We start from the raw sequence: 11,908 nt of genomic DNA, 5'->3' as shown, positions 1-11,908 counted from the left end.
TACTCAGAATCACTATTGTACGTAACTGCCTTTGATAGTATAATCTTCATGAGAAACTGAAATAACGAACTTAAAAAACACTGAACACAAGTAGTTTGCAAAACAATTCTTTAGCTTTCTTATCCAGTAACTTCACTGGCACTTCCTGTATGAATTATAGGGAAACAGAAACATGAAGGACTGAAATGTACAACACTGCAACAGGGGGACATCCACTCACCAGTGGTCAGAAATGTAAGTAAAGCACAAAGAAAAGAAATAGAAATATTTTCATATGTAAAATCTTACTTAAAATATCTTAATGGAAAAAAAGACACATTTTTCCATATCCCTACACAGGTATGATCATGCCTGACAAGATGTTTTGTTGTGTTATCATTAATGGTTTCAGATGGAAACAAAAAATCAAATTACCAAAATCATTTGCTAATTTTTTGGCATCTTCCAAACTTTATCTTTCACAAACAAACTATCTTGTGACGTCACTGCACAAAATTAGTCATCTGTATTTGTTTAAAATAGTCATGGCAACATTCCTTAGAAAATCCAATTTAATCCAAAGCCCTGTACAAGCATCACACTGATGTGTCTGCCTGTGTGTTATGGAGAGTGAAGAATGCCAAATCACAATAAATAAATAAGTCGTTCAATAATTAAGATGTGTCTTTACTGTTAAGTTTGTGGTAAACAAATTGAAGCAATTTAAATGGATGAAGTTATTTCTGTTCAGTCATTGCAAATTTGAAAGAAGTCGTCTTGACAGCCAATCAGATGCCAGGTTCTATAGAATGTTGCCCTCGACCCGCCCACTGAATTTGATGGGTGAAGTTGACAGTTTGAATGATGTTCTTGAAACAAAGCCATAACATTTAATTGAGGCATAGCCTTGGGAAAACGGTAATCAATTTTAAGCACTGCGCTGCCCTCTGGTGGTCAGAATGTGCAACCACAGAGACCGACTCCATGAGCATGTTGAAGTGTGCGAAACATGCAGATGGCAAATAAAATAAACAAAACAAAATCATGCTATAGCATTGCTGCTGTAGATGAACACCTTAAACGTAATAGTTCATAAGCCAAACTCGGCTACATTTCATAAATCAATTCTGTAATTTTTTTCCCGTTTTAAAAATTAATGACTTATGATATTGAAATAGTCATGTCATAAGGTATAAATTATAATTCTTTTAATGGAAAAAAAATCCACGTTTTTCGATACAATTTTAGATTGCGCTGGTTTCTCAGCTATTGGAAACACCTTTTCGCATCACACGAGTCACGCGAGGTATAACCGGATGTTACTACTACCGAAAACGAAGAATTAGCATGAGGTTTATTTTTTTCTCTTGACAGTGTGTAGCTGACTGTCCCGGAGAGTCATATTAAAGTGTTGAATCCATAGCTCTTCTGTAAAATCTCCGACTACTATTTCCCCCAAGGCCCAGCCGCTCCTAAATATAAGGCTTATCCGCCTGAAAGAGACTCCAATGTCTCCTCTGATTGGTTGATAGATAATAGGCGCTAGCGCCACAGCTGTGTTATGAATATATCTCATGTAACTATTTACATCTGCCGCTGCAGTGATTTTTTAATGACTTATCGCGTGAACAATCTTATTCACATGTGATTTTAATCTAATACCTTATAGTGGAAATGCCACAACTATAAAATTGTGTCGTTTTTTGTTTGCTTGTTTGTGTTTTGACATTAGCAGAACACAAGGATTTGCGCGCATTTGTAATGGTCATTGGGTTTTCTGATGAGAAAACCCAATGACCTTGTAAGCGCGTCACGTGCGGCCCATGATCACCGCATATCATTCTTTCTGAACGATTTCCACTGATGCCATTTCTTTCCTTTTGTTATTATTATTATTTTTGACGAGCATATTTCTGAACCACATTCCAGCAGCAGCAGCTTTGGTTTTTGGGAGTTTATTCCTTGCGTAACATAATCTTGGTGTGTCTGCCCCTCCTTGTTCCTGCGAGCCGAGGGAGCAGCCGCGACACCACCCACCCCCATCGCCTTCCTCCCTCCTCCTTTTCTTCCTTCATTCTGCACGGACAGCCGAGCTGAGCGCGGCTCGCCTCGTCATGTTTACGAAGCGCGGCGTGGAGAAAACCACCGCCGTCCCACTGGAATGATCCGACACGGAATCCCCCCTCCCTCCCTCGCCTTCATCCCCTGCCGGATCCGGACTTGGACCTGTGCGTAAAAACGCGAGACGGCATCAGTCAGATATCCGCCGTGCGGTGATTTGAGCGGAGGATCGTCTCCTCTTCTTTTTCTCCTGCACCACGCGCCCCATTACATAGGGAGGGAATCCATCTAATTTTGAAAAAATAAACAAAACAAACAACAACAAAAGAAAACAGCTCCTGTTGGAATTCTAGAGGAGCAGGGACGTAAAGAAGAGCATGGAGGCCCTGCTGTCTGTGCTGAAGGGCCACCCTGGCCCAGCGGTGCTGGTCTGCTCTCTGCTGTTCAGGGTGGCCCACCAGCTGCTGCAGAGGCTGCCCGTCCCCACTGTGGTCCGGCAGGACGCCTTCCGCTCCTGGAAGTGGAAGAACCTGTCCGTGTCCATGGTGCACTCGGTGCTGACCGGGACCTGGGCTCTGACCTGGTGAGTGACAGCTCTATCCATTCACTCGCCCGCTGCTCCACACTGAGGTGGCATTGTCTTGTTCCCGGTTCACATGATGTACAGTGTGTGGGTGTGTGTGTGTGTGTGTGTGTGTGTGTGTGTGTGTAGCAGTGACAGTCTGTGGCAATCAGGAGAACAAGAAGAAGGGCATGCTTGGACTGGGACAATGACATTCTTAGGTGGGGAGGGACACGCGGAGCTGCTTCTGTTGTTGGTGCTGTTGGTGTTTTCACTTCTGAGCTCCAGACAGAATAAGAAAAGACAAAAAAAAATCAACTGGAAAAACCTGATTTCCTATTGGGAAAGCATCAAAAGAGGGGCGGGGAATCAACACACATGACTCATTTCCCCACATTAAGAGTAACGTAATTACTTCTTTAATTTCTGAATCAGAAATGTGAAGGAATGACTCAATAACGCATGGCACGGTTTCGAGCCAAGCTTTCACTGTGGCGTTTTTACACACACACACAAAACGTTGAGCTATTAAAGGGGCGGTATCATGTAAAATTGACTTTTTTTTGAGCTTTTATGTTGTGTTATAATGTTATTCCCTCGTCAAAAATGGACCTGGAGGGTTGCCTTGATTCTTTCATGCATGTTTGAGAAATCCTTTAATTTCCATGGCAACCAGTTAGCTGTGCAAAACACCTGGTTGGACCTAGCTTTGCCTCTTTGGAGGACTTAAGCTTCCCAGATTCCAATCCATAGAGAACCTTTCTCCTACGACTTACACCAATCAGCTCCTTCAGATTAGCCAGCAGTAAATAGCAAACATTTATTGGACTGTGCATCTGCCAAGCTCATTATAAGAGCTACTTCTCACTGCAATGCTGGCTAAAGGGTTAACAGAGGAACGATGTTGTGAAGTGAAAATACCTCTGGTGAATACAGCTCAGAGTACCTTTAAAACATCCCCTGAAAGCATTGTTGTCTGTTGTTGGGGAGAAGAAGGTTTTTAAAAGGCTTTACTTACCGACGCCTCTGCTTAGTCAGGGCTTTCTGTCCTAAAATGAGCCGCTGTCTGTCTGACTCAGGTCCAGAGTCGTTAATCCGTCCTGTGTGTGTGTCTCTCTGCAGCGCGGTGATCTGGCCCGAGACGCTCAGCAACATCCACAAATTTCACAACACTCTGTCCTACCTGCTTATCTGCGTCTCCACAGGTCAGTAAATGTACCTCTGTCTGTTTTATGTGCCAAAACGAGATCCATGTCGCTTATAGTTTTTCTTTTTTTTTCACATTTTGTCACGTTACAAACATAAACAATGTAATTAATTAGTTTGATTTTTGGTTAGAGCAACATAAGTAACAAAAAGAAAACGTTGTTCTTTTAATTGTCGTTTTGAATGTGAAAATATGACAAAAATAGAAAAAAAACATGACGAGAAACTAACATTCTTCTTTTTAAATTTAAAATCTGAATTTACTGGAGAAGCCATGACTCGTTTTCAAATATATTCCAACACAAGCACCTAATTATAACGCCTGATTAGATGTTGGTTTGGTTACGTTATTATTACCTATCTTTTAGAAAATGTAAAGCTGATGACTGTAGTTCTCCTTTTGCAGTGGAAATTTGCAGGCCACTTATCAGATTTTTATGTTCCAAAGCCTTTTATCATTTTCCTTCCTTTTCCTCACAATTATGTACATAAAACCGCAACACAATACTGAACGTTTGTTGTTGTGCCCACATTAAGAGTCAGCAGTAACGTAAATACTTACTGCTGACTCACTTACTGTGATGTGTTAAAATACGAAGGGAAGTCTATATTTGAGAAGGTGACACAACCAAAAAAAAAAAAGGTTTTGTCTTAAAATCAGCCAAGTTATTTGATCTGTACGTGAGAATATTAAAATGTTATTGCACCCATCGCAGTGTGTGGGAGGGGTTCAACTGCATTTGCCTCCTATTACAAAAGAAACCTGTAATTATCTCACTTTCTGTTGTTTGAAGCAGTCGGCAGCTCCTCCTTTAATCCTAACAGACGAACGCTAGGGCTACCAAAAACAACCGTCTCAAGTCTTGGTGGTCTGTTCGAGTCTCTCTGTTGTGTGTGTGGTTTGGTTTTTGTGTCTCTAGGAGAACACAAGTCTGGTGAGAGCTTCCATCCCCCCTAACAACTGCAAACAGTTCCTCAGAGCCCAAATACAAATGAAATGAGAGGTTAGGAGCATTAACAGAGCAGCTGTTTGTGTGTCATGCTCACCTCAGAGTGGCGCTCGTAAAAATAAATAAATGAAAAAAATCCCAGGCAGTGGAAATATTTCAGCTGAATCAGGCTGTCACAGTTTAATAATCAAATGAGAAACGTTTAGTTTGCATGTCTGGAATATGATGACTGGAGACTTTTCGCTTTCCTGTCAAAGGAGTTTAATAGTCAAACAAAAAAGAGAAACGTTTTCTAATTGTATTTAAAAAAAAAAAACAATAACTCCAATGCTGCAAACTATGGAGTGGTATTAGGTCCAAAATTAAGACTGCTGTGCACCAAGCAGTGGCTACTTCCTTTTCACAGGAGGCTATAATTATTATGAAGTGACAGCTGCTAATGTGATTAATGAGAGGCCAGTGCTCGTAAAAATGAGAAAGAGAGTACACCTTGTGTTAGCATTGTACTGGCATGTGAGTAGCATGGTCACCCACTGGATAGCAGCTACTCTGCTGTCCAGCAGGCTAGTGTTAGCATTGGAGAGGCTAACGACTAGCATACCTGGTTTAGGCTCACACTTCATCAAGAAATATAGTGGACATAAAATATCCATAGGCAACATATAGGTATTGAAACGTGTTCTTTTGATACATTACATCACATACAATTCAATATCACATCAAGCATGAACACAGCACTGTACAATACAGAGCTGAAGTTGGCTTCCGAACGTCCAGGACAGGAGACGTCACCAGGACCGATCAGCCAATCAGAAATAGATTTGGAAACATGTGGCCTCGTCTCATTACTCATCTAATCAGAAAAATTTAATCTATGACTATTTTCTACCAAACTGTTTAATTTCAGACAGAAAGCAAGAATGAAATGTTAAAAAAGATGCCATTGTTGGTGAAAAAAAAAATCTTCATGGCCAAAGCAGTTTCTCGCTTTCAAGGAAGAGAGACTAATTTCAGAGAATAACACTGTATTACCAAATTCATAAGTGCTTGAAGCTAGTAAAAATCAATTATTCATGTGGAATCTATGAATCCCAATGCATTTTAAAAGGTGTTGTCGAACATAGTTAAATGTGTGTGTAAGGTCAGTTCTGTTGTGTTGGTGTGTAACTACACTTTCATTTTGAAGCTGTATCTGTTTGTTAATTTAGTTTTTTATTTTTATTTTTATGGATAGTCCATGTCTTTACCTCACATCACATTAATACCAAACTACTTTTTTTTTCCCCAGGTTACTTTGTGCATGATGCAGGCGATATCATTCTGACGGGACACGGCAGAGGATCATGGGAGTTTTTACTCCATCACGCGATGGTAAGATGTTTGTGCTCATGCTTTTGTTTTTAACTCGATAAAGCTGCCGTTTCTGGTTCAGACAGCACATCTGAGTCACAAGACAAAAGAGAGATAACATCAAGCTCTGCAATGTGTTGGGCAGGTTCCAAGGACGTGGAATAAAAAGGAGAGTTGAAATTAACCTGATGGTTTCGTTTTACCTCTTTTTTTTTTACCAAACAACGTGTAGATGACTAAAGAAAACAGGATTTCCATTGATGCAGAAACATTGCTGGACTTTTGTCCCACTTAATGTTTTTTTTTTTGCTTTAAATGTTAATGAATTCTAGTAGAATTTCTACTCAGGATGTGTCTATTAAATCTAACACATTCAGCTTTTACTGCAATAGCAGAATCTCACACCAAAAAAATAAAAAATTCAACTTTTAAACAGATTGTGGTGCTCTAAAATGGGGCTGGACAATACGGCTGAAAAACGTATTATGACATAAAGGTTTCACAACAGTCGATATTGATAATTATTAGTGTTGTCTAGGCCTGTTGCAATAAACAATAAATCAATTAACTGATCAATTAAAACAAATGCAATAATTTCCATTTGTGTGATTTATAGTTTGTCTCTTTTCTTTCTCCTTGTACCAAAAATTGGATGATGCTTTGGTCTCAATTAGCCTCCTGTTTTTTTTTTTTCTAAAGGACAATTTTGTTTACAGAGACGTCATAACTTATTTGTTGTTTCTGTTTACTTGTTTACTAGACACAATTTATTACCATGCTTGTGAGCTTGAAATGTAAAAATACACGAAAATCTTTTATTGCCTCAAACCAAACATCTCAGTTTTCCAGGTTTTTGAATTCAGGATGGTTTAAAAGAAGTAATTTTGTTTCAAAAGTTATTTAGAAATGTGAACAATAAACTGGTTGTGTTTCGGTGGAAGGATAATTCATCATTGCGATAAGTACATACTACTTGGCACACCAGTTTCAATCTCCTCACTCATTTTTTCACTGGTGTTTACGGCTTTTCATTGCTGACCGCAGTACAAGACTGTGCTACTTTGAACGAGGTAACCCTCCATTGGAGAGATGTTTTATAGGTAATGTGATTAATTGGTGTTATGTAATATTAATACGTTAAACTTTTTAGATTAATCACATACGTTAACAGCCCTAATAATTATTGATTACTTTTTGTTTTAAATATCTGAAATACTCCCAGAGTGAACTGGTGCCGTGATCTTTCTTTTTTTAGCCACAGCTTTCACTCCTCGCTGTGGTTTTTCTTTATTCTCAAACATTTATGAGCCTTGAGAACTGCTTCTCCACAAGTTACTCAACATGTTGTTGCTAGGTAACCAAAGAGTCAGTTGGTCTGTTGATATCACCAACCTTAGCTTAGCTTAGGTTGAGCATCTATAGTTTTTCCTTTGCCTACATCTCCCACAATGCTGTGCGGTTCTAAATAAGAGTTCAGGGAAGCTATTGAATGTTCTGTCAAGCGTATTATATATTGATATTGATATCGCGATTGGTATTGTTAATAATTTATTGTCCAAAACCAAACCCAAGGCTAGCCGTCTGTTGGTACAAACACCCTCACCGTGATGTTCTATCTCCAGGTGATCTGGTGTTTCCTGTACGCCCTCTACACCCAGCTCTACATTGCCGGTGCTTTGATCGCCCTCTTCGTGGAGGTCAACAGCGTCACCCTGCACTTGCGGCTGATGCTGAAGCTGGCCAATGCTCAGTCCTCCTCCATCTACCACATCAACAAAATCGTCAACCTCTTCACCTACGTCATGTTTCGCCTCGGCACCCAGTTCTACCTCACCTGGTACATCGTCCACAACTACTCCTGGCTGGACCACGGTGGGTACTTCCTCATCACCATGATGATGATGAACATCATGATGGTGATCTATTTCTACCGTTTGCTCCGCACGGACTTCTTTCCCCGAAGCAAGAGGTACACGGGACAGAACGGCACACACAACAACAACTCCAAGAAGTTTCTCAGCGACTGACCGGGGGGAGCGGCTTACAGGACTGCCCCATGTATTTAATTTAAGACGGAAAGTTTACAGATTTTGTTGTGTTTTCATACTAACATATGCTTGTGATAACAGATTCACTGCCAAAGAATAAGCTCCCCAAAACACGTAGCCTTTTTCGGGTGCTGCTATTACACAGAAATTTTAAAGTAGGAAATTTTAACTAAATTCAACACGAGTCTAAGTGAAAACTGACAAATCCTTGAAATTGTACAAGTTTTGGCGTAATGGACAATGTTTTATTCGCTGGAATACCTAGAAGGTTTCTTAGATGTTTTGTAAAAATGTGATCAGCATTTATCTTGATCGCTTTCCTACTGAAGGTTAAAATGTAACTTTGGAAGGACTCAAACTTTTGGCCTTTAGACCAATTTTTCTGACCAGCTCATATAAAGCATAAAGTAACTACATAATAAAATATACAGAGTCAATTGGGTAGTGATAGCACTGAGTGGGATTTAACATTAAATTCTGTATCAAATTGTGTATAAGCACTGTGTGCTAATGATTAGTATGGATACATAAGAAGTAGGGGAAGCTTGGCTTTATGGAATAGATTCTTAAATTGACGTATTCAACATTAATGGAAAGATAATAACAAGCAGTGTGATGTAAATAGATTTTGGTCTGTTTTGTTTTCCTGTGAGCAGTGATTCTTTTTAAAAAGTGATCCACTAATGGTTATGTAGAAGTGACAAAAACCACCTTTAAAGTTATTGATCGTTTGATAATGTAATGCTTGTAAAATACATTCATTAGCCTTATTTAACAATGAAAAGAATGATGACCATCCTATGTCTGTAAGCTAAATATAAAGGATATGCCACAGATCTTTCCTTTGTACTAATATTAAGGCTGGAACTAGTCGGGATGTCAGCAATAGAATAAGAATACAAACAACTTGTTCCACCTAGTTTTCAATGGAAACATACCAACGAGAGAAAACAAATTAATAAAAATAAATTATGTTAAGTAATGAGCTTTAGAGATGTCCATAAATGTTGCCAGTTTGCTCTCTCAACAGTTAATTTGTCTGCTATTCTAGGGTTTGTAGGAGTATTTTAATATTTAAAATAAAATCTAAACAGTTAAAATGTTAGAAATACCTTGTTTACACAGTTGTATATTAGGGATTTTAATGTTGAAGTTCTGTGACACTCAAATATTGCTCAAAACATAAAAAGTGACCCTAACAACTTCGACCTGAATGACCATTGTAGCCTATCAGTGAGTGAATGAAATGCAGTTAGCATAGCCCATATGAGATTACAGAATTAATGGTTGTTAACTTAAAAAAAAATCTAGTTATTGATTTTATAATAACCTTTGTTTTAATTTTAACAACAGTGTTGCATTCCTGACACTATTAATATTCTTGCAGCTATCGAGCTAAACACTATTTAGCTAGAGGTATGTAGCTTCTCTTTTATTATTTAATATGACACTAATTAGAGAAATGTTGTTAACTTGTTAGGTAGTATGTTTAAAGAAGGTAATATATAACTTTTGTTTTACTTTTCAAAAAGCATTTTTTTCTTATTCATTCCCAGCCTAAATGCTACAAGCTAGCTGCCTATTTAGCTTACAAACATGAGAATGGTACTGATAGTTTCATTAAAATCTCTCTCGGAATCAACATTTTATTATAACTAAAGCAAAAAAAAAAAAAAAGAAAGAAAAGAAAAAGTAAAAGATTTAAGTATAGTTACAATTTACCTTTATAGGTGCTAGGTGGATTTTCTTATTTAATGTGATGTTGCTAATGTTTTGAGTCAGGTTGACTGTTGTCTGCAACTTTAAATGGGCACTGGATACAAACGAGGTACTGAAATTATTTATAACTTTTTATTATTTGCTCCCAGAATGCTAACATCTTGTGGTAATGTTACACTTGTCCATTGAAGTATATGTTAAGAATGTTGCTTTTTGTACTGCACACTCACTATACTTGCAATATATTTTACATCTGCATGGGTAAAAGTGGTTTTTTTTGTAGGGGTTTTTGACTAATGTTGACACTTAGAATTTTCTGAATTTGCATTTTAATATTGTATAATTATGTGGACCAATCCTTCTATCTCTATGAAGCCATGTCTCCAGGTATGGCTGAAGAGATGCTGGACCGGACAGAGTTGTTCATGACCAATTGAACTTCTAACATGCTATGATGCAGGATTATTTTTGGGCCTTTCTATGACTCTTTGATCAAATCTGTTTCTATCTGACTCCAGTGGAGCTGAAACCGGATCTTTCTGCCGTCTGTTCGCAAGGAACAATAACCCTGAAAATAATCCTTCACACTGAGCAGGCAGCAGCACAATCGTGTGGTCAGACACTGTGTATCTCTTGCTGGTTTGGTTAATAGCGACACTTTGGAGATTATCAATTTATAAATATTGAACCTGATCGACGTATGTCTCCTCTTTCTCTTATTTCCTCAGAAATGGATGTAAAACACTTTGTAAATATTTGTCCTCAAGTGCACATTCCTTTAGATCATTTTGTTTTTTTCATTTTTAAAGATGTACATGTTTGTTGGCTCTAAGTGGACTTGATCATTCCATTAGTCGTAACTGCTGATGACAGTAAAATTTTACTGACAAGTTTATTCCTCAAACACAACATTAGAAGCCATCCAGTCTTCCTCATTGAAGACTGGAGGGCAGTCTTGCTCCATGGAAGACTGGAGAGAAACATGGACAAGTTTGGATCCTGAGACATTGGCAATATAACCTTTGATTTATTTCCAAAAAGGCATGAGGACGTTGCAAGTGCTAAATCATCAGCGCGTAACAAAACAAGCCCCGTATAACTCTCTTTACCAATAGTTAATAGTGATAATGTTGTGGCTGATTGATATAAACTTCATTTTATATTTCAACCACCACCAAGAAAAAAAGGCAGACAGAGCTGATGTGCGTCTGACCTTTGCTGTTGTGCCTTCACACCAAAGTGCCTTTTGAACATAAGCAGAGACTACAATAACTATGAGTTTCCCACACAATGAAGGGAAGGAGTTACAACAGTTATTTCAATTGATCATGAGCACAATAATGTAAATGACTCTTGTATTAAAAGTGTCTTTCGAATCACTGAGTGAATAAAAAAGTTCTTAAAATCACAGGGGTCATGATTTCTTTCTATGTTTCAGTTTGCATGTGAAAGCTGAAAAATATAACATTTTTGAGGACACCTTGTCCACAGCACTTTCTACCAATAAAATCTTGAAAATTTGCCCATGAAGCCAAAAGTTGAGACAACTGAGTTCAATGAATTGTTCAGCTCAGAAAATACCATTGTTCAGTTGGATGCTAAATATTACAAATCAGAAATCAACAATCAAAAGAGCTTCCTAGCTGCATTTCCATTGACCATATAATTGCACAATTTTACATAATGAAAATATTTTTTGTACAATGGAAACATGCCCTGCGATGCACTGGCGACCTGTCCAGGTTGAGCCTGCCTCTTGTCCATTGACAGCTAGAGATAGGCACTGGAACACCTCCCAATCCCGATGAGATAAGGGTATAAGAAAATGGACGGATGGATGGAAACACACCAATTTCAAAAACACTAAATTTTTAATAAAACGTTTAGGTGCTGGGTAGAGTTGGGTTGTTTGGGTTAGGATTAGGGAATACAGACAAAGCTTTGAGCACATTTGCAATGGAAATGCAGCTACATATGATTAAATATCATGTTGTGCAGCCAATTTAATGTCAGAAAACAGTAATATAAACATC

At 38.3% G+C, this 11,908-nt stretch overlaps 1 protein-coding gene across 1 annotated transcript; it reads left to right on the top strand.

Moving 5' to 3' along the window:
• The first annotated feature begins 1,821 nt into the window (after positions 1–1,821).
• tlcd1 (TLC domain containing 1) lies at positions 1,822–11,283 on the top strand. The gene is made up of 4 exons (XM_015023268.1): positions 1,822–2,623; positions 3,725–3,807; positions 6,047–6,129; positions 7,731–11,283. Exons 1-4 carry the CDS (start codon positions 2,418–2,420, stop codon positions 8,133–8,135), a joined length of 777 nt encoding a protein of 258 aa, XP_014878754.1. The 5' UTR covers positions 1,822–2,417; the 3' UTR covers positions 8,136–11,283.
• Positions 11,284–11,908: the final 625 nt, after the last annotated feature.

The sequence above is a fragment of the Poecilia latipinna genome, unplaced genomic scaffold (assembly GCF_001443285.1).
Source record: "Poecilia latipinna isolate Pla-1442-1.1 unplaced genomic scaffold, P_latipinna-1.0 Scaffold3257, whole genome shotgun sequence".
Taxonomy (NCBI): domain Eukaryota; kingdom Metazoa; phylum Chordata; class Actinopteri; order Cyprinodontiformes; family Poeciliidae; genus Poecilia; species Poecilia latipinna.
The sequence above is the reverse complement of the archived record's forward strand: the minus strand, read 5'-3'. Positions and strand labels throughout refer to the sequence as shown.

Coding starts and splice junctions, on each gene's coding strand:
- tlcd1 (XM_015023268.1), top strand. CDS start 2,418: ATGGAGGCCCTGCTGTCTGTGCTGAAGGGCCACCCTGGCCCAGCGGTG. Junction 2,624..3,724: donor GGGACCTGGGCTCTGACCTG/GTGAGTGACAGC, acceptor GTCTCTCTGCAG/CGCGGTGATCTGGCCCGAGA. Junction 3,808..6,046: donor GCTTATCTGCGTCTCCACAG/GTCAGTAAATGT, acceptor TTTTTTCCCCAG/GTTACTTTGTGCATGATGCA.